This window comes from Adiantum capillus-veneris, chromosome 6, assembly GCF_014529385.1.
Source record: "Adiantum capillus-veneris isolate H3 chromosome 6, ASM1452938v2, whole genome shotgun sequence".
In the NCBI taxonomy this organism is placed as follows: domain Eukaryota; kingdom Viridiplantae; phylum Streptophyta; class Polypodiopsida; order Polypodiales; family Pteridaceae; genus Adiantum; species Adiantum capillus-veneris.
In genome coordinates, this window is record NC_140936.1 from 167,916,933 (window position 1) to 167,940,758 (window position 23,826).

The following is a 23,826-nucleotide window of genomic DNA, read 5'->3' on the forward strand; positions in this document are numbered from 1 at the left end:
CCTCCAGAATTTGGAACATGTGATTTAATCTATCTAGTCGGATCTACAAGACAAAGCCATGAGTTCAACACAACACTAGTCAATGAAGCCCTATCAGAATATCTGGACAACCATAAAAATAAGGATGATGATTATGAAGAAGACAAGCTAGGGGGGCAACAACCGCCCAGCAGCCGCCCAATGACAACGATGATGATGATGACACCCCATGGTCGGCTACAAGTGAGTCAGCACACCTACTGTAAATCAGGCTTCACATCAGGCAAAGGACGATCATCATGAGGACCAAGCGCCACCTGCAGACGACTCTCAACAACAAACTCCTCCTATGAACCAACAACAAGATGGGCAACATATATCTCAGAGTTAGAAAAAGGATATTAAGGGCAAGACCATCACAATTGAATCTGACTAAAGCCTGACCATACCCATTACATTGAATTGCTCACACTCAATAAGTCCCTGAGGAAGCAAAAGAATCTCCAAATTTAGATATATCTAGATGATGAAACAATTTACTCAGATTTGGAGAGATTTCATATGCTATATGTGGGGGCCAGGCGGATGACACATGATTGGAAATCCATGAGCTATCATAATCAGGCAGTATGTAAATAATTACCTCCACATCCAAGCTGCGTGCAAGTATTAGACAAAGTGTCTGATTGATATGTTACTGCTGATGATGTGGCAGTAAATCCACTTCTGAAGAACTTAGTGACTGACAATTTAAAATCATAATTTAGGATTACAACTGGAAATGCTACTTGGGACTAAACCCACATACCAGTGCATGAAATACATTAGGGTCCAGTTCAAAGAAATGCTCATCTAGATGCAAAGTGCCAAAGGGATACTGGACTAGAGAATAATGCCACAAGCAGTAGAGGGCCTATAACTCAGATGACATTTAGGGAGTAGGAACTCCATCTCCAGAATTTGTTTCATATAGTTCGGATCACCAAAAAGAGGATGCAGCAAGAAAATCAAATGGTGATGAATTTTTTGAAGTTTGTCCCGGATTCCTTAGTGTTGCTCTGTGCCATTCCAACAATAGAAGCATAGATTCCTTGATTCTTTCCAACGCTTTATCCCCCATCGACTCAAGACATTGAATCTATAAAGCCAATTTGTTAGTTCAGCTTTGGCAGACACCCTACCCATGAAACCGAACACCAAAATGTGGAGTTGGCAAGCTCGACAAGTTGCCTCTTAATCAGAGCAAGTGGGACGACGACAGTGAGGACATCCTCCACTTCCACCCTTTGTGGGAGCATTTCTCTAAGAGTTTGATAGGCCATATCCCCTTTGGAAGCATCATGGATCTGTGCCTCCATTTCGTCAAGCGATCTTTTGTTCAAGGAGAGTGCACTTAGAATCTCCGCCAGTTTTTTCTCTATCTATGCTTTATGACCTCTTAGTTCGTCTTTATTAATCTCGGCTAAATCATTTTGATTGCATCCGTCACTGGTCGTTCAGCCAGCCTATTGTGCCTTGTCAGCTTCAACACCTTCTCCACTCTGGCGTGACGACGGGCCCTTGGATAACCCCGTTACTCTCAGGACCGCATCCGCACGCAATGGTTTGGATCTTTTCTCCATCACAAAATCGTGCACGGAGAGTTCAGTGTGATCCACAAACCTAACCCCGCAAGTACTGGAAAAAACATGCTCACTATGTAGATAATTAGCACGCCAACTAATAGCACAAAAGAGAGAGCTAATAAAAGAGCGCTTATTATTGGATAGTAAGCACGCCGAGTAATAATTGAGGGAAGCCCTCGGCGGCCTGAAGGTCTCACGACGCCCTCCCAAGCATGACCTTCTCAGCCCTAAAACGCAACACTAGAGGGGACATGCAATGGACACACTACCTTCTCTGTGAACAACATCACCAGAACGTAGCACACTCCCACTAGGCACCCACTCCCAGACGTGGGAGATCGATCTCTACAGAATCTCAACTTCCCTCGTCACTGTATGACACGACTCCAGCCAAGGGGGATCTATGGTAGGAAAGAGAAGCAAAAATCGCAATGCAATCTCAGTCGTCCGTCGACTCGATGAACTAAGGGGTGAACTCGGGGCAAAAATGGAGCCCCGAGTTCACTCCTAGCTCACCCCCCTAGTTCACCCGCCTCACGAGGTGTGGGTCTAACCCGGGACGTCTCGGTTGCCACACGAATGCCCTACCACCACGCTAGTGCGCGTCGCTGCCCATGTTGGCATGACACATGATCACACCCTAGTTACCCGCCCCTAGTTTACCCTTAGTTCACCCCCAGTTCAAGCATCCCTAGTTTACCCGCCCCTAGTTCACCCCCAGTTCACTGCATGATCCGATGGCTAAAATTAAAGCCGCCTCGCGCCCCCCCCCCCCCCCCCCCCCCCCCCCCCCCTCCCCCCCCAAAAGAAAAATTTGGGCCCTAGATCCCCCCTAAGCCATAGCCGTGCCATATAGTGACGAGGCTCAACCTCCTCCTTTTAAACTTAAGAGATCTACAAGAAGGTTGTCCTCTTCTTATTTATTCTCTCTCTCTCTCTCTCTCTCTCTCTCTCTCTCTCTCATATATGGTTTAACCCACGACAAAGATTAGCACTAAAAATATTAAATTTATTAAACAGCATAAGAAATGTCAAATCATTTAAGATGACTCGCTTTTTGAATAGAGGCTTTAATAAATGAGCACGAGGGTGAAGGAACAAAAAAACCGTTTAATTCTCAATCTATCTAAGCAGTGTGCGACATGTACATCTATGTAAGGGTTTTCTCGAGCTCAATGCTTCAAGTTTGGCATTAAAAAAGAGACCAATGATTTGAAAGATCACCACTTCAAAGTTGCACAACTAAACACTATGGCCTTCGCCATAGATACGTTGACCCCGAATCTACCAAAGGTTTAGCATTGCTCTTGCCTTCTTCAAGAGGCACACGAATACACCACCTAACAACATTACTTCATGCGATAAAGCATTGCAAATCATGCCATTTTTTTCTTTTAGGGTCTTTTGGATTCTGTACATTTGCATCGATGCTTGGATTTTGATTGTTTGACTTGTTAAAGAGAGGATTTTCTTCACGAAAGCTTGAAGAATTCCTTTCTTCTTCGAGAGTTACAAATTGCTTTGATCGTCCTACACATTATAAAAAACCAAAAACCATCAATTGTACCACATAAAAGAAACCATCAACTTGTCTACACAATTTTAAAATACAAAAGTATCAATTAAAACAAAAAAATTGGAGAATATACTCGTTAACCGCTTATCTTGCCTACCTATAGAAGACTATCATTTCCCACATGTTAATATTAAGGGCATACAAAGCCTTACATTGTTGCCATTTGGTCTTTACCTATTTCATAAAAGAAAATTACGTAAAATGAAGGAGGGACAGGGAATTAAAGCATAGATTTGAAGGGCTAAACAGAAAAAAAACCACCCAAAACAACACAACAAAAACAAGGTGAGGAGGTATGAAGGCCTGCTAAGTTAAGGGGAGATGAGGGATAGTAAGTTTAAATATGTGCCCATAATCACATGAAATTTTTGTTATGTTTTAATATAAAATTGCATGACCTATTATTGGACTTGAAAACATTGTAGATAGTTCACCAAACTTCTTGTTTGCTTTGTGGCTCCATCCTCACAACCACCTTGTGGCTCCATCCTAGTCTATACAACCCCCCTCTTTGAGATCCAACATTGCCCATGTGTAGGGGACACACACACACATGTATAGAGAGAGAGAGAGAGAGAGAGAGAGAGAGAGAGAGAGAGAGAGAGAGAGAGGGTCAATTGTCTCGCCAGTGTCCCTGAATCCCTGTGTGCACACACTCACGTACAGTGCCCCTCTTCAACTGCGTCGGCGGATTTTTGAAATATGTGCCCTCTCTCTCACAGAAAAATGGGGTTGAGGTCCAAACCACTGTTTCAAGAATGTCTTACTGGAGGGACGAGTGGAGAACAACTCCTCTTGGACCCTTTCTTGCTACTAGCAGGCTATGGACACTAGGCAAGGTGATAGTGGAGACAGAAAATCTTCAGGAACCTGCGGACGAAGAGGGGCTGAGGGAGGCTAGTGCAGCTAGATAGGGCGGATGGACAGAGGCGAACAACTCGAGCATGTGCTGCATGTGGACCAGCTGGGCGTGGTTGCAAGGGAAGCTATGACGAGGGAGATAAAGGCTCCTTAAAGAGAGTAGTGCGGCACAGCAACCGCCAGCTGAGTGCGGGAGAGCTTAGGGGGAACGATGAAGGGATTTCGAGGAGGAGATTCCAAGTGGCGACATTTCCCACCCTTCCCTCCCTCCCTCCCTCCCTCCCTCCCTCCCTTTCAATTGCTCACGATTCACCATGACTCCTGTCCCGTCTTATCTCCAGTTGATGCAACACAGGTTAGCAGTTGGCTCCCTTCCAAACCTTGCTTCTGTAGTTGGGCTATAGTGTCACTCTACATGAAAAGAGAAGACATTTACACTTGGTCATGGGTTCACACTTGGTGCACTTGACACGTGGCAAGAGTGGTGGTTTAGAGGACACCGTGGCTAGTTCTTCTCCGCCATAGTTTGGGGATAGGTGCAGCTGGTCAGTCAAAGATATTTGAGGTATCCAATGGTTGCCCCTTTTGGGTTGTATATATGCTGACATTTGCTTTAGTCTGGAGACACTGTCCTAGATGGGTTTATGAGTCTTGAGTCTAGCGTGGTGTCGAGTCTACACCACACACCTGCACTCTCCTTGCACAACTTGAGCCTAGACACCCCCATTGTACCCGTGAGTTCTGGGCTTGGAAAAGAGTGTGCTACCATGCCAGAGTCTGTACTGGTTCATTGGAGTCAATCGAGTCTCATGTTGTTCAGGTTTTACTGTTGAGTCCCTTGTTTCTCTCTTGTTCATTGTCTACAGTGTTTTCATTCTGTTGGAGTGAGATTTCATGCACATTGCATCGAGGAGCATTCACAGTAGCGAGCACGATACATTATGCCCCTTTTGGGTTGTATATATGCTGACATTTGCTTTAGTCTGGAGACATTGTCCTAGATGGGTTTATGAGTCTTGAGTCTAGCGTGGTGTCGAGTCTACACCACACACCTGCACTCTCCTTGCATAACTTGAGCCTAGACACCCCCATTGTCCCCGTGAGTTCTGGGCTTGGAAAAGAGTGTGCTACCATGCCAGAGTCTGTACTGGTTCATTGGAGTCAGTCGAGTCTCATGTTGTTCAGGTTTTATTGTTGAGTCCCTTGTTTCTCTCTTGTTCATTGTCTACAGTGTTTTCATTCTGTTGGAGTGAGATTTCATGCACATTGCATCGAGGAGCATTCACAGTAGCGAGCACGATACATTATGCTCGCTACAAGTGCTCTCATTTTTGGCACGCCCGGTGGGACCTCAGCTGAAGTTTTACTTGGTTGCGCCTACAGGTCGAGGAGCTAGCTCATTTAAGCTTGTGTCAGTCTGCTAGTCTGGACTAGAGTAGTCAAGCTTAGTCATAGACCAGCTGGTCTAGTCACTCGTCCTGGTCTAGTCCCTCGTCTTGGTCACTCGCACTGCTCTAGTGGAGTCTGGACCAAGTATATTAAAAGTCTTAGTGCTTAAATCTTGGGTGGGTTTCTGATTACTGCATGACATATACGAGGTAGTCCAAAGATCAACAAAGTCCATTACTGAGTCCTTTGAAGTACTACCATCGAAAGCGCCAACCCTTTGTACCGGCTAGAAGTCCACCAGCCCCCTTACCCCTACCTTCCCACGTAGCTACCTCCACTCCCTCAAGCAGTTCATCACCTCCCAGGTCACCTTCCCCAATACGATTCTCGACCACTGTGTTACAGCAAGCTCTTTAGCAACAGGCTCCTGAACAGGCAGCCATGGAGGAGCTCACAAGCGTCCTGGCTAAGGTGACGGGCTGAACTTAATACGCTGATAGCTTACTTTAGCTGAGGTGAAAAATAATGCTAGGTCAGATTTAAAACTTACATGGCTTGCGAAAAGGGGGCTGTGAAGGACGAGGGCGAGGCCAAGCAGAGACGAGGGCGAGGTCCAGGGCGAACAAGGGCGAGGCCAGCATGGGCGAAGACGAGGGCTAGCATATGGGCGAATCAAGGGCGAGGCCAGCATGGGCGAACCAAGGGCGAGGCCATCAGGTGCGCGGCGAGGCCAGCAAGGGCAAGGGGAAACCAGAAGTCATGGGCGAGGGCGAGGGCGAGGGCGAGGGCATGTGTGAGTACACCAGAAGCATCAAGCAGGTAAATGGACTAGCAACAACATGGGAAGATTAACAAGAATGCAGAGAATAAGGTAATCTAACCCATTGAAAGAATCCGTGGAAGATGAAAATGCGAAGTTAAATTGCTAATGAACATGTAAATGGCACACCACAAGATACCCAAATGAAGAAGAAGAAGAGAACTTAGTGTCATGTGAGGAGTGCTAGAGATCATTAGAAGCTTAACTGAGAACCTCAAAGTGAATCGCAACAAGAGTGATCCAACTTTAATATGACCGACACACAAAGAAAGAGCCATATAACATCTATAACATGCTCACTAGAGCAGCCGAAGGAGAGGGTACATGAGATACTAACACAGAGTGAAGGAGAGAGTTTTACAAAATCTAAAATCATGCCCACTAAAGCAGCAGAAGGAGAGGGTCCAAAGTAGTAGAAGGAGAGGGTGTATGAGATAGTGATGGGGAACATCCAGATCAACATAGAGTTGAGGAGGCGGCGAGTAAGATCACCACTTGATTCGAGAACCTTGACCGTCAGCTTACAGAATGATAGCATTTGATCTTAGACCCATTGACTAAGGGTAGCGGAACTCCTTCTAGGGTGGATAATTGTACTGCCTCTTGGGGTAGAATCTCCTACACCTTGTATGGTCCTTGCCAGGCTAGAACCAACTTCTTTGCTTTTTTCTAATATCGAGCTTGATAAAGTAGCACTAGTGATCCTTGCATGATTTTTGGCTTACGGAGATGGCGATCATGCCATGCTTTGCGACGAAGCTGCTCTGCTTGCAGGGCCAGAGAAGCCAATCTTCGGCTTTCATCCAAAAGGTAGAGACGAGAGAACAGATGCCAACCTCAAGTCCCCATTGGCACCCAAACTGCCTACTCATCCTGAGTTGAATTCGAAGGGTGCTATCGCTTTCAAACCGAAAGCTATTTGAAATGGGGTGTGATTGGTTGTGGCTTTGAAAGAAGTTCGGTATGCCCAAAGGGGGCCGTGGATAGCTTGAGCTCAAGACGCTGGATGGAGATGACATGATTTCCACAGAAGGGCTATCAGAATCTTGTTGGTGCTCTCGGCCTGCTCATTCGCTCTAGGGATAATAGGAACAAGACTTACGATGAAAAATCTTGTAGTTGGCGAGCAAGGTTGAGATCAGTTCATTGACAAAGTGACTTCCCCTATCTCACTGGTGATCTCCAGGGACAACCAAACCTGCACAAAATATTTTTATATAGAAACTTGGCTACAGTATTGCTAGTGCAATCACTTGTCGCCAGTACCTCTGCCCACTTGGTTGCATAATCTGTAGCCACCAGTAGATACTTTCGATTACCTAGTTGGGTGGGGGCAGTAATTGGACCCACAAAATCCATGCCCCATTTCTCAAAGGGTTGCCATGCCATAGAGACCTGCAGAGGACAGTTGGACTACTTGCTTAGTTTGAATCCACAGCGTGGACACACATCACATACTTTCACATAGGCAATTGCATCCCGAAAAACATAGGGCCACCATAGACCACTCTGGAGAATCTTTGGGCAGTGATATGACCAGGGTAATGGCCACCAGTGGGACCACTATGGGCATCCTCCAAAATATACTCAACTTCATGAGGGGAGACACACTGCTTCAGAACACAATCCGGTCCTGACTTGTAGAGCTGGCCTCCAATTAGAGTGAATGGCCTAGACTTCAACAACAGTCGTCTCTTCTGCAGTGGAGACGCATTCTCTGGGTACAAGCCAATAGATAGCAAATGCAAAACATCGCCGTACCATTCCGGAGTGGTATCCACCTTAAAGAGACTGCTATCGGGAAAGTCATCCTCAACCCCTGTAGTGCTTCACTAGTTTAAACGCGAGAGATGGTCAGCAAGGACATGATGTTTGTTGGTCTGAGTATCACCTCGAAATCAAACTCTTGAAATAAGAGTAGCCACCGTCCTACTCGACCTGCAACTTGCGGCTTATTAAGCAGATAATGCAGGGCATGATGATCAGGAATAATTGTGAAGTGGATCCCTAATAAATAATGGCGAAGTTTTTGTAGAGCATACACAGTAGCCAAACCTTCCCTTTTAGTGGTGCTATAGTTGCGCTCTGCTTCGATGAGCAGGCGACTTGCATAGAGAACAAAGCGATCCAGGTTGTACTCCTTACTAGGCTGAGACAGCATAGCACCCACAGCCAGTTGACTGGCACCAATATGCACATGAAAAGGGAGAGACCAATCTGGAGCCACTAGAATAGGTGCTTCAGTGAGGCGTTTTTTGAGGTATGCAAATGCTTCAGCCTCAGGTTTGACCATTAGAAGGGTACACTAACACTAGTGAGTCAGGTCAATGGTTGAGCCACCTGTGCATAGATTCGTATAAACCTGCGATGATAGCCTGTGTGGCCTACAAAGCTTTGAACACCTTTCGGGTTGATGGGAGATGGTAACTTCAAGATGGCCACGATCTTCTCTGGGTCAGTCACTAAACCTTTGGCAGACACCACATGGCTTAGAAGTGTGCCCTCAGTGACTAAAAAATGTCATTTGTTAGGATTGAGCTTTAGGCGTGCCTCTCTGCACTTGAGGAAGACAGCAGAGAGCTGAGCGAGGTGCTCCTCTAGATTTTCCACTAGGGTTGAACATTGAGCACCTGAGAAGGTCGAAAAATCGTCCATGAAGATGTGAAGTTGATCCGTAAGTAAAGGACAAAATATGAGATATACTACTCGATTGAAGGAAGGTGGAGCGTTTTTCAACCCAAACGACATTCTAGTGTAGATAAAAATACCTCAGGGAGTCACGAAAGCCGTTCTAACCTGATCACCAGGATGGATTCCCAACTGATTGTATCCACTGAACCCATCCATGAAACTGTACAATACATGCCCTGCTACATCTTCTAGCACAGCTCAGTGAAAGGTGTGGGAAAACCATTTGGGATAGTTACCTTGTTCAGAGCGCGGTAATCTACGCACACACGGATTTTATTAGACTGCTTCTTAGGCGCTATCACCATGGGTGATAACCACTCATAGTGCTCTACAGGTACAATAATCCCTGCCTCCTGTATTTTTTCTAGCTCTGACTTGACAGCCTCTGCATACTTTGGGTTGAGCTTGTAAGCTCGGCCTCTGATGACAGGCTTAGCCCCTTCAACCAGAGGAATAGTATGGACATCCAATTCTGGTGGGATCCCTTCCAGATCCTTGTAGGACCACGCAAAAACATCTTTAAAAGAGTGTATGAAAGAGACTACCTAATTGAGTAACGCAGGATGCTCCCATAACCAATCTGCTAAGAGGACGTACTGAGGGTTGTCAGGATCGCCCAAGTTGACTTCTTTGACTGGGTCAGGAGGTGTAGCTGGAGAGGGTGCCTCAGAAGATGAAGAGTGAGCTGCCTCTTGGAGCTTCGAGACATCATGGGCTCGTGTTTGATTGATTGGAAACTCCGCATACTCCTCTTGTAACCATCCTGGTGGAAGCTCCTCGAAGGGTAAGTCTTCAGACACAGCAGAGTGCTTTTGAGTGGGCGGGGCGTCAGACCCAAGAGATGTTAGAGGACGAGGTGGAACGTTGGCGAACTCATACAGAGGAGATTTCTTCCCCCTCCGCTGATGTGTTATAGGTTCACCAAGGCCGACGGCTTTAATCAGAGGAACACTTGAATCATGGTCATCAGGGACTAACACACTTGCTTCTTTGACTGACACACTTCCTGCTGTATTACTTGGGTCACTGGTATCAGCCTGAGGAGCCGGGAGAGAGAGTGTTACAGGCACAGGTGAGGCTTGAATAGAGACCACATAGCACGGCATTGATGTGGTAGCTTCCAACCACTGCCAGCAGGTCTTTATTATACCTGTCAGGTGGGATAGGTTGCTCGGGGTCGGGGTTGGATTGTACTGACAACAAGTTGTGATGAACTACTGATCCATACCTCCTTCGAGTCGAATTGGTTGCATGGGGGAGCCAGGAGTATGTATCCACATGCGTCGTTTCCCCAATCATGAAGTGCCTTAGTATGCCGCAACCATGGCCTACCAATAAGCAAAGAAAATCCTCCCTCACTTGGGGAAGACTGACCTCCACAAAATCCAAGCTAAATGTGAAGTGTTGTACCTTCAAAGGCACCTTATCTACTATGCCCACTGGATAGATTGTCCTCTCGTCCGCCTATGTAACAGTGAATGGAGCAAGGCGGGTAGGCTACAGACCTAAAGCCAACATAGTAAACCCTGGCATCAGATTGATCCCATATCCACCATCCACTATGATGCCCAAGAATAGACACAGTGAGACGAGGATTTTTGTAGTCGGTGAGGGGAGCAGTTGGATAAGAAATCATGTAAGACTCTGAAAGCTGTACAAAGAGATGCCCACCACTAGGCCTCACACCCGGGTACAGAGACTAAATGACTGAGAGGGTGTCACTTCTGAGGATTGCATCTAACCGAAGCATCTCATAAAGGGACACTTGTTGAAAGGTGTTCTTTAAGATTGCTTCCGCTGTAGGCTTAGCTCCTTCAATCTAGGCTTTCTCTGGAACTTTGACTTGTTCCAAGTCAGCCGTTGCTGCTAAGAAGGCTCCATCAATGTTCGAAAGCATAGAGACTGGCCTACTCTTAGCACCAATGAAGGGCTCACCAGTTTGGTCAAGTTGTGGAAGTGGAGACGGACGAGATGGACCTGTTGGCAAGCTGAGACGACCAAGAGCTGCTCTTTGTGCCCGAGTGAGTATGCCAGCGGGCTCCCCCACGTGTTGTGGCCGAACTTTATGAGTAGCAGGTGATGGCTGAGGGGTGGTGTTCACTGCGATCAGATTGATCTTCGGGAATGTGAATTCTTGTTGGTTTTGAGTTGGGGCTGAAGATGAGGATGCCCTTTGCTTGGGACAATCCTTACTGTAGTGGTCCTTAGACTCCAGACAATGTCTGCAAGGAGGAGACCCTTCAGGTAAAGGACACTTACTTTGGTAATGCCCATATTCTCCATATCTGTAGCATAAGATGGACCGATTAGACGGACGAAACACGGGACGAGGTGGTCGCTGCTCTTGTTGCGGCACGGAGTTGGAGGCTCAGGTGTAGAAGCTCTGGGGAGCTGAAGGAGCATGGGTATAAAAATTTTGAGACGGAAACGTACTTGACACACATTGGACAGTAGGGGTATTGAGCAAAGGTGGCATGTAATTTTGATGGCCATAGGGGGAAACCATGTTGGATGTTGGTGCTAGCGCTTGTTGGAGAGAAGGACCTAGACTTTGTTGTATTTGTCGCAATCCCTTGATATAGTAGCAATCCTTGTCTTCATGCCCAGACTTTTTGCAGAAGTGGCAATAGGCCCGAAGGGGACAAGCCTGTGGAGGGTGTCCTAGAGAGCGACACGAGCTGCACTATACCATAGCCTTAGTCTCCTACTGAGACCGAAGCTCTTCTAGCTCTCTCTTGATTCGATCCAAAGCCTCGAGATGTGGGGGTTTCTCCTGTCTAAGAGAGATTGATTTCTCCTCTTGAAGAGCGTTTTGTAGTTTTAGGGCTTCAAGTTCTCTACGTAAAGAAGTCAAAGAATCAGATGGACTCTCCAAGAGTACAGAGGCAGTCTCTACCTGAGAAGAGTGGGTAAACAGCTTCCTTGACCCCTCTATCCTAGTAGCAGCCGCAACAAACTCCTCCATGGTGGCATCAGGTCGGAGATTCTCTCTCAGTTTTTGATGAGAAGTCTTTGGAAGAGCCTTCTCTACCCATTCCTTGACCATGAACTCACCTAGTGGTTGAGGAAGCTTGGTGACCGGAGACTTTGATCGGGTCATGAGTTCTACAAAAGTCTCTTTGGGCTGAAGCATCAGGTTGGCCAACTCATCTAGAACCCTTTCTTGGAAGTCCCCTGGTCTGAAAGCTTCAAAAAACTGTTGTCTTAAAGATGACCAAGTTAAAAAGTGATTCTCTGCAAACTGATTGTACCACTTTTCTGCTAAACCATCCAATGTTGATGGAAACAACACCAAATAAGCATCTTCTCTATTAAGACCACGACCTCTACATAGAGATACAAACCTCCTTGCATGGTCGTCTGCATCTTCTGAGGAGAGTCCCTTGAAAGTAGGAAACTTGATGTTTACCTTGGCCAAAACACTGGTCAACGCCTCCATGGCCTCTTGCTCAGGAGCCCGTTGCTCAATAGCTTGCTGCAACAAAATGGGAGAGAGCTTTACTGGGGAAGGTGACCTGGGAGATGTGGAACCGGATGGAGGAATGGATGATGCCGTATGTGGAGGTATGGGTGATGAGGTTGGTGGACTTCTACTAGGTACCAAGGGTTGATGTCTTCTGTTGTAGTACTTCAGAGGACTCAGTAGTGCGCTTTGACGCTCTAATGGCCGCCTTGTATGTGTCATGCAGTGACCACAAACCCAACCAAACTTTGGGCAAGAAGACCTTTAACTAACTGAATGAACACAGGTCTAGACTCTCTAGACCAGGGCAAGTGACTAGACCACCTGGTCCAAGACCAAGGCAAGTGACTAAACTACCTAGCTGGATCAGAGAAGAGAAAGGGCTAGACCAGGGACGAGAACTTGGTTGGACGAGGGCGAGAGAGGACCAGACCAGAAGGGCGAGAAACATTGTCTAGGATGAAAACTGGACCAGACCAGCAGGCTGCACTGGGCAAGGCGAAGTAGGCGAGGCTAGCCCAGCTAGCTCCTCGATTTGCACCTCAACAGAGAGTGAGACTTCAGTTGAGGTCCCACCGGGCATGCCGAAAATGAGAGCACCTATAGCGTGGATAGTGTGTCGTGCTCTCTACAGTGGATACTCCTTAGTGCAATGTGCGTGACTTCTCACTCAAAACAGAATGAAAACAAAGGAAACATAGATAACAGCTGATCAACACAGAGACTCAACAGTAGACCATAACATATGGACTCGACTATCTCAAAGAACTGATATAGACTCTGGCGTGGCAGCACACTCAGCTCCAGCCCAGAACTCATGGATACAATGAGGGTGTCGAGGCTCAGATGTGCAGGGATGGTGCAGACGTGCTGTGTGTATAGACTCGCTACTCTAGACGACGATGTTGGACCCTATATGAAGAAGATAAGTGATGACCCAACAACTACTACTCATATGTACAACCATAAAGAATCACCAATGGCTCCTACTCATATGTACAACCATAAAGAATCACCAACGGCTCAGAAATGTCAGCTATCTAAGTCTATCTCCAAACTGAGTGGTGGTGGTGACCTGGTCACGATGTCCACTAGACCATCGTTCGTATCCCTGGCACGTGTCACTGTCCAGCGAGTCCGTCCAGTGTGAACCAGACCAGACCAATTGTACCAATTGTGCGTCCTATGAAAGTGACTGTAGCCTGCTACACAATGTCCACGGATGAGCTCAAAGTTTAGAACTGAGGCAAAGCGGGTATGAAGTGCGATTGGGCATCATGGCTACTCTTGTTTATCTGGGGTGGTGAGTTCAAGCCCTCTCCGCATTCGACCCTAAAAAGGTGATAGGTTGTGGGCTCTCTAACCACTCTCTGCCACAGTGGACGTGCCTACATAGCTCAACTACTTGGCGCGGCAGTTTGAACCAGCCTAGTGTATGCACCATGTTAGATTTATTATCATGCATGAGAGTAGGAGGTAAGTACTAGCTAATATTTATTCATAAAACGAGCAGAATCTTCGAAGATGCGCGAGCTTGCTAAGCAGTGACGCAGGGGCAAGGGTCACCAGGTGATGGACCAAGCGGTGACGCAGAGGCGGAGGTAGGCAGGTGCGGCAAGGCGACGGGAAGAGGAAAAGGTAGATGGTAATTTATATTTTCGAAGGAAAAAATTACCAAAATACGCCTCTAAAATGAGGAATACCCTTGAAATTTCGAAAATTCCCAAAATACCCTTGTATACAATTTGGTTGGATTTTTCAAGATTTTCTAATCTTCATTCCTTTTTTACAATTGAGATCCATTTTTTGAGTGCTTAGCATATAATTTGTCCCAAATTACCTCGCAAAAAAGGCAATAATGTCTAAAAATAATGAAGCGATTCATCTCCAAAGCCTACATAATCAACTCAAATTCTAGTTTTAGCATCTTATATTGATAGACAATCAATCTTCTTATGAAAAGCTACAATTTTTTATATCTTTGGAGCAATTTAATCTCACAACCAGGGGTACCTTGGGAATTTTGGAAAATTTGAAGGGTATTTTGAAAATTTATGACAAAATATTGGGGGTATTTTGGAAAGTTTTAAAATTTGAGGGGTATCTAGGGAATTTTCCACAAATTAGAGGGGTATTTTGGCAATTTTTCCTTTTTTTAAATAGGTAGACAGAGGGAGCAGCCTGGCGTGCTTGCTTACAAGAGCAGCTAATAGCTACTAACCAACTGTAACCTTTGCATGGCCTACTCACACGACCGGCGTCATTCATTAATTACTTTATCGAACACAAAGGTTACAGTTGGTTAGGTTGCCAACGGCATCACGGGGGTGATAACAGAGTCGCAAGCGTCCACAGTGGCGATACACAGTAGTAAGGTCGCGCTGGCGAGCGACGCGTGCGCACGAGAGAGAGAGAGAGAGAGAGAGAGAGAGAGAGAGAGAGAGAGAGAGAGAGAGAGAGAGAGAGAGAGAGAGGGGGATGGGGGGCGGTTGCTTTCGCTTTTCCATTTTTGGAAAAATGGAAAGTTTGCCCCTTTTCAATTTGAGAGATTGAAAGGGAATTTTGTACTAGCACTCCCTAAGATTCTACAAAATAAAAATAACTCCAGGATGTGGCTGCCCTATTTTTGGGCAAACTTATGAAGGTGTAGGTTCGGATCCGGCTGCCCCTTTTTGTGAGGGTGGTGAATGTGATGAATCCTTCAGAGGGCATGAAGAGAATCTCGAACCTGCCAGTTAGGGAGCATAAATGGGGAGAGAGAGAGAGAGAGAGAGAGAGAGAGAGAGAGAGAGAGAGAGAGATCATTGTGGCCCCTTTTCAGCTTGCTCTGATTTTTGACTGCTTAATATAAGAAGGCTCCGTCCAAGCGAGGGACCCAACATGACTAGTAAATTAAGACACTTGTTTGAAACTTGAGAGTTAGAAAGGGGACTTACCGATCACAATTCTTGGAGTTTGCATACATTGTACATCCCATCGCAAATACAGTTCTGCCAAATACTCGAACACTGTTCGCATATCAAGAAAACACTTTGAGAAGTGGAAATTGATAAATGCATCGATCAGATAGAAGAAACAGGTACCTTCTGCAATGTAGAGATTTTGCTTGGCACATATCCTGTAGAACCGAACTCCAAGGATCTCCGCAAGAGCTTCACTCTCATGTCTGCATTGAGTTTTCACTAGTATGGTGTTATGGCCTTGTTTAGTGTGATCAATGACACTTGTTTAGTGTCCTTGAAATGGCTTCCAATATGCACTAAAAGGGCAAGACTTAACATATCATGCACACGGAGGAAAGCAAGCCATCGTCGTCTAAGATGAAATCTTCTATCATGTTCATTGATAGCTTTAAGGATAACAAAATTGTAATCACTTGGTCCTCATGATCACTTTTGGTCCAATTTTACCTATGCACATGGCAATTGAGATCCAGCTCAGGTTCCAATCTTAAGTATCAAAGTGGAATATGACTTCATATCCACTAAAATTTTATGTATGTCTCACGTGGCATTCTCTTTCACGTGCAAAGAATTCTTGAGAAGCTCCACTCTCACAACATCATCTACTTGAATGGACTAATTATAGAACGTGCATAAACGAGCAGGATCAACAAGCTCTTGGGCCATGTGAACAAATTTCACGCAAAAACAACAATAGGGGAACAACCCAGGATGCAAAGCGATGATGTCGCTCAAATCCAATAAGCAATACCTTTATCTTTAAGGCATTTGGCCAAATTACATAGCACATAATTTCTTCGCGAACATGCATGCAATGTGGCTTATTGAGGGAAACAAAAATTGTGACGGATAAGTGGTATCTTGGCTACATTTTTGTCTGGGTATATCCAAGAGGGCAGGGCAAGGAATGTTTCGATGATTATCGGAGGCCAATGCAAAGCAATGACCTTTTTCCAAATGCAATCACCTATGTTTACCTCTTACATAAGAAGAAAAATTTGCAAGCAAATTTGTGGGCAGACTGCTAATCCAAAAAGCTCTTAGAAGAAGGCATTGTGCTTGGCATTGTTTTTGGCAAAGGGTGCTCTAAAGGTCTACACTATCGAATCTAAAGGACTATCGAATCTAAAGGATGATTGTGGTGTTTTACAATGTGCATCTCTTCCAATAGTTTGGAAACAACCTTGACATGTAAAGTTCAATTTGTTATCTGAAGCCAGTTTACCACATTCACAATTCATGCGGAAAGTGTGTCAATGGGAATAAAAAAAGAATGGAAAACTACCAAAATACCCCTCAAATTTGTAGAACTTCCGAAAATACCGCTGTAATTTAAAAGTTCCCAAAATATCCTTGAAGTTTGGACTAAAATTCCTAAAATGCCCTTGAAAATTTCCAAAATTCCCAATCTACTCCTCACAATAATAGCAAACATGGCGAAATGGTAATCTTTTTACACATTTCTATACAAAGCACTCTATTAAAAAATGGTAATCGTACAAGTTTCTATACAAACCAAAGCACTTTACTCAACAGAATGTGGATTCTCGATGGTATTACGGGCTCCAAAGATAAAATAGCTCCATATTAACGCATGCAAATGCTACCATTTTTGGTTATGTGGGTGATTACCTTTGGCTACCAACTTTGTAAGTATGGGTTCATGCTTTTGTATATTACCAGCAATTGCTTGTAAAAATTAGCACAAGGGTATTTTGGGAATTTTGAAAATTACAAGGGTATTATGGGAATTTCCACAAATTTGAGGGGTATAATTTTTCCAAACAAGAAAAAAACTATACGTGAGGATTGCGAGCAGTTGGCATAGTCCTCCCCAAAGATAATAATCATAAAGGAATGTGTCCCTCTGTTTCAGAAAACCGCCTTCAATGTTGAAATGGCCAATGGTGTTTTGATTGCAAGATATGCTAAAAGTAGCATAATGCTTTGATCAAATTCACTATGAGATTGCAATCTAGGGAATACTGCAGAATAATATGGTGTCTTATTGTCTGCATGTAGGTCGAGTGTGGTCCTCTCTAATGTAGGAGCCTTTAAAGCTCTATTTATAGCATTGTTCGCTGATGATTACTATGAGTGAATAATTATCGATTCTAAAGGATGATCATTGATGGTGGTGTTCTACAATCGCCAGTCTTCTAGGAAATTGACCACGTATTCAGTAGTTTGACAATTAACGTGTTGTGCAATGGGGTTGCTTATAATGGCCACCACCTTTCTCTTGCTTATGAGTACCAGCTTCGTCATCATGGACTCTTGGTTGAGTGTTTGAATAGTTCAATCGCTCTAGACCAAAGAGTGTTAGTGAGTTTCCTCATCATGGACTCTCATGCTTAGATGCTTGAAGTGGAGGCGGCTCCTGGCAACCAAAACGACAGGCATCCTCGGTGGACTAACTGATTCTAATTCTTCCCGCAACGCTTTATAAGCTTGTAGTGGAACAGCTTGATGCACCTACTCTCTGTAAGCAAATGCCAGCAAAGGTGCTGGTCCGTTTCACCCAAGATACCCCAGTCCATTGGCTGTTCATTGGTTCTGACAAGTGCACAGTACTTTGCATGCACACGGACTAATGTGTTCCATAAGGATGTGTTTTTTTCATGTAGCTCATTATCGTGAATCAATATGTATCCTACTGTTTTGGTACAAATCCTTCTCTCACTTTTAATGCTTTCTTGAACACACCACATTTGCCACACATGTCGACCGAAGCAATGCCACGCCAACCACCATGTGTTTTCCCATCACTTCTCGACAAATAATCTCAACATGCATATGTTTACCCACGTCAGCTTCCTCTGTAGCACCACACGCCTTCAAGATGCAAGCATAGATGATTGCGTTTGGAGAAACTTTCGCTGAAAGTAACCACGAGTTTCTTTGGCCTAACCCAGTCATACATACATTGCAAAAAGTGCATTTGAAGAGAAGGCGTACTGAAACAAGAGCATTCTCCAGAGCATCATGCTCTTCAAGAACTTGTTGTGCCTGCAAGAAAGCATGACATTCAGCATACATGTCAACCAGAAGCACTACAATGCACATCATCCCTATTTTAATTGCCCCTGACTCATCATTGTCTTGCATAGTTCCACCTACCCCTGGTTGGGCATATCCAGCAATTGTTGACATTTTTTTAACGGCTCTTCACATGGCATACACACTGACCAAAGCATGCCAAGCATGATACAATCCTTGACTGAAAATCTCATTGTGATTTTGCTGGCCCATGTGTAATGCCAACATGTCTTTTGTTGCCCGCATCTTAATAGAAGCCCTTGATTTGCACACGATCAAAAGAGCAGCACATGTCCTGGCCCTGATCAGTTGTGACACAGAGGGTCGCGCTTTGACAGCTTGTGGCTCCCGTTGTAAGTCCCACAAGTAGATTAACGTGAGGTTGAGAACAGAGTGCCAATTCTTCTCTCCAAATAGAAAGAGCTGCCTTGCGGAGTAACTCTTGCATAAGCAGTCTATCCACCATCCCTTGATCCATATTCATAGGCGGCTTCTTTGGATGCATAAGGTCTCAAGATGCAAGCCAGAGGACGGAGTTGGAGCGCACAAATGGCACATATACGGGCAGGCCTTCAGAACAACGTGAAGCAGGGAAGCAGGGAAATGCTACAAAGAGGATGCAATCATCTAAGAAGCCTGTGTGCTTTGTTAAGCAAGCGAGCAGTCTTGTGAGGTCTATGGGCACTCTCCTTCATCGCTGATTTACCTGAGCGGGTTATAACTGGCTTTTGTGTTCCACAGAGTTTTTGATTCCTCAAAGTAATCAACGTTGTGACAGGCTTCTTCTGAGACCAAAGTATGTGCAGGCAAATTCTTTTGAGGGTTGCTGGCTGAAAGCCACGCGGATCCCAGACCTTCCTTGTTTTCGATCTTGTGACCAACAGCTGCGCATCTGCTCAATAATGCTTTGTGATCTTTGGAAGATAACAATTTCACATAGGGTGTGCGGGACGCTTTTGAAACAAGGGCTAATATAGCAATCAAGAAAAGAAGGGCCCCCTGACAAGCAACAATGGGCCGACTGCATAAGTCAAAATTAGGCCCACCATCCCACATTCTCGGCATGTCAATCTATCCCTAGAGTGCAAAAGGTTTCTCGTTGAGTTTCACCAGGGCTCTGCCATCCGGGAATCAGGAGGGATTCAAACTGCGGCTAGGTAAGAATACTTCTCCTAGTGCATGATCAAGTTTGCCTTGGAAATGATCACACACAAACAAGTTGAAGCCACCCCTTTTTACCGACTTTTATCTGAGAAGGAGAGGGTGTCTTTCACCCACCTGCAGGAGTTATATTAGCAAATACTCAGGGTGCATTCTGACTGCGCAGAGCTATCAATGCCTGCCCGTCTAGGCTTCCCAGCTCTCTTTTGATTGGCGGCTTTTGGCTAGCTCACTAGCTACAGTATTGTGAAGTCATGGGTCCGATTTGCTCCCTACTTTTTGTGATGAAAAGTGTGCGGGAGTGTCTCTCGTCAGAGGGGAGAAGGACGTCCATTGCATTGGTGGGTCCCAAATTCTTTCCTCTGCTTTTTAATGAATGGTGTGATGACACCAAAGTGATACACACCTGCACAGCCTCATCTTCCGGGCAGTCTGAATACCACCTTAGTAGGGACTCAAACATGACCGATCAGGAGCATAGTCCACCTATCCTAATTACATCCACAGCTACTTGCTAGCAGATTGCATCATAGAACAGGTCAGCAAAAGCTCTCGTTTCTCCCTAAACCAGCACAGCGAGTTTCTATCTTCTTCAAAACTGACATGGTGTGTGAGGCAATAAAGATGCAAAGAATGAGAAGGCCCCTTATCATGACAACAAGCTGGTTGCAAAGCGCTTGATATATGTGCAAGCTACTCTAGCCTTGCGATTGGCACGTATGTTCAACAGGGTTGTATCTGAGGGTTTTCTGCCTACTTGGAGTGCAAACACCATTGCACCCTATTTTTAAGTTTTGGGACCCCATGGAGTCCAGCAATTATCACTATCATGGTTGGTCAGAAATTGCCAAAGTCAAATGCACCCATTCTTGAGAATGAGCTTTATTAGTAGATGGGTGGAGATACATGCTCTATCCTCTGCAATGATGGTTCTGAGTGTGAAAAGTGTGATCCAATGCTGAAAGACCATACCTCAAACCCGTCAGGCTTACCTCCAATTTTAGACATTTCAAACAAGGTCAAGTAACCACGTCCAAAACGCGCCTATCAAGCAGGGCTGCCCTCTGTCACCAGCACTGTTTGAAACTTGAATGGCGTATTTGAATGTCATACTATATTAGTTACGGGAGGTAGAGGAACCTTGTTGGCTGGGCTGTATCTTCCACTGTTGGGGGGAGGTAGAGGGGCCTTGTTGGCTGGGCAGTATCTTCCACTGTAGAGGGGAGGTAGAGTGACCTTGTTGGCTGGGAAGCATCTTTTCCTGTTGCTACATGCAGGCAACTTACTTCTCACCGTGGGGAGATGCAGATGGACTACCAGATTATCTAATCCTGTTTGCTTTCCATCAGGATCTTGAAGTGAATGTTGATAAAGCCAAGATTACTATTGTAATAATATCTGCAAGTGGATCGCCTGAGTGAAAACCTAGTTTCATATTTGTGAGGTACTTCATCTTGAGCCAAAGATATAAGGAGGTAAGAATTGTAGAGCATGGCACATGATTTGCAGAATTTCTCAAAAAATGGCATCTTTGTTTGGCAAAAATGGACTATTCGAATTTTGACCAGAATGCCTATGCTTTTAATCCACGTTGACTACACAATAGGAAGCAAGGGAACATATGACATTGGCATCAGAAATCTAATAAGCAGTTTTACATGATTGCCTGAATTTCAATACCTCTCAACAGCAGCTTCATCTAGAAGATCTACTTTAGTTTGAACCAAAACCATAGGTATTCTTCCACACTGTTCCTCAACCTAAAGAACAATGTGCACCTTTAGTGGAAAAACTAAGAGGTTTTGAGAATGAAATGTCATAATTTGTATACCTTCTTCTTCCAACTCTCTATTGATTCAAAGGAAGATCTGTCTGTTGTTGAAAAGCATAGTACAGCAGCCTTGGCACCTACAGCCAGATATCAAGGTTCTTGCTTATCAAAAAATGCATGCAGAAAACGTTAAGATAAACCTTGTGTAATAGCACAGAGCAACATTCAAGTCTTCTGCTTGATGCCATTGCAGTTGTATAAATGATCATAATCCTCAAAGTGAATATGTCTAAAGTGAACCCACACGTCTCCTACCTCTTACTTAGGCTCATTCCCTCTACTGAAGTAAAAAGCTGAGCCTCCAAAACCAATTCCTATAGCTTGACCACAATACGGAAGCTAACACATTTTTCTCATTCCCATGGGGTCACCTGCTGTGTAAGTTGGCATAATAGTGTTCATGGCTTAAGAGTATGTGAAATCTAATGCTTGACTCTCTCTCTCTCTCAACGCGTGGGCATCTGTGCATACCAGCAGGTCTCAGTGCATGGGCAGCCCAACAGGTCTGCGCGTTGTCATCTGTGCATACTCAGCGCGTGAGCAGCCAGCAGGTCTTTCTCAGCGCGTGGGCAGCCAGCAGCAGCAGTGGGTTTGAGGTTCTGTCCAGCGCGCCGGAAATCAGAAATTCTGCAGATTATTGGGGAAAGTGCAGAAATTCAGCAGGTGCATTTTCCAAAAACAGAGAAAAAATTCAGATTTTTCCTGCAGAAATTGTCCCAAAAACAGAACAGAAATTCTCAGATTTTCAAAACTGCAGAAATTGTATTTTTTGCGTATGGAATAAACATGTATACCTGATGGGGGACCACCTAACTATGTATGCATAATGTGGTAAACATAGTGTGGAAAACATACTTGGTGCTGTTGGGCTACTCCCTTGCGTGGTTTGCTTGCAATGGCATCCCGAGTAGTTTCCGAGAGCTCTAGCCCCTTGCAGGCAACGGCATCCCCAGCAATGAAGAAATCAACTTTTATGGCTACCAGCAAGAGGTTAGCAAACATGGAAAAGGAGATGAAGGCGTACAAGACAGAGATGGAAGAGTGGAAGATGGAGAAGGCGATCTTTCTTCAGTGGAAAATCAGTGAGGCCGAGCTTAGAACTGTGGAGAAAATGGAGTTTCGGGCCAAAATTGAAGACCTCAAGAATCAGATTTCAGCAATCAAGAGAGACCTAGCCGAGGCAAGAGCCAACGGTGGATTAGAAGAGGGAGAAATCCAACCCTCAGTGATAGAAGAACTTAGGGTAATCAAAGAACAAATGCAAGCCATCAAGGAAGAAGAGAAATAATAGGAAGCAAAAACGTCTTCATGGACAGATATGATTACCAAAACCCATAAGAAAATGGAGGAAGCGGAGAAGTGAATTTCGGTCGCAAAGAAGGGCAAAGGCATGGAGGTATCAATCCCCACTCCCACCATCATCAACATGACACTTGAGAAGGAACAACGAAGACGTATGAGGGCCTTGCATGTGAGGGTTACCAGCCTCAACGATCGAGACAAAATTGATGAGGAAGTACAGGAACTCATGGTACTAATGGGGATGCAAAAAGCGACACACACAAGAGCATGGAGGGTTGGTAAGGTTGGTAAGAAAAGTGGAGACACGGGGGAAACATCGAGAGGAAGAGCTCTCATACTACGCTTCCCCTCTATTGAGGAGAAGGACTTTTTGAGAAGGAGACCCACTCTCAAAAAGACTCGTATCTTCCTTGGTGACGATCTCACCCTCTCACAGCTTGCCCACATGCAGGAAGTCATGCCAAAGATTAGGGCTGCAAGAGAAAAGGGGAAGACAACTTTTTACAAAGAAGGAAGAGTGGTCATTATGGAGAGACGCCCTACATGACGATGCGAGACCTATGGGACCACACTCAAGATGGTGGTTTGGAACTGTAATGGTTCGTATAGACTTGATGTGGGGGCCTCTGAGGACAGCTTCAGAGACAGAGACATTGTTTTCTACACTGAGACTCATCAGGCCCCAGGACAGTTGATGCTACATATATCAAGATACGGATGGGAGACAACTTGCCGGACATGCACCAGATCTGAGCATGGGACTAGAGGATCAGGAGGTGTAGCAGTTCTTTTCAGAGAGGAGCTCCAGCCACTACTACACATAGTTCGGAGAGATGATCAGGCCAGATACATATGGGTGAGGCTGACGGCAGAGACTGGACGTTTCTTGTGCATCGCCATATGCTATTTTCCTCCCAGCACTTCAGTATATGCCTCACCCAAAGGATAGTCTCCTTACTCTGTACTTGATGATGATATTTGGGAGTTCTCAAGGATGGAGACATCATACTATTGAGGGATTTCAATGCCCGTACAGGCAATTCACAGACGGTTTTCTATGACACCTCAGAGGAGATGCTCAGAGAGCTAGAGCCAGGGGAGATGGGGATGGACAGATGCTCACACG

The 23,826-nt window shown here is 45.2% G+C and overlaps 1 protein-coding gene across 1 annotated transcript; it reads right to left on the reverse strand.

The window, feature by feature from the left end:
* Positions 1-236: 236 nt before the first annotated feature.
* Positions 237-22,400, reverse strand: LOC147456675 (uncharacterized). Its single transcript, XM_086515101.1, has 8 exons — positions 22,254-22,400; positions 21,870-21,903; positions 21,399-21,475; positions 21,248-21,327; positions 15,488-15,570; positions 15,341-15,412; positions 3,022-3,134; positions 237-326 (listed from the first exon to the last, which is right to left on the reverse strand). The coding sequence occupies exons 1-8, from the start codon at positions 22,398-22,400 to the stop codon at positions 237-239; spliced, it is 696 nt and encodes a 231-aa protein (XP_086371227.1).
* Positions 22,401-23,826: the final 1,426 nt, after the last annotated feature.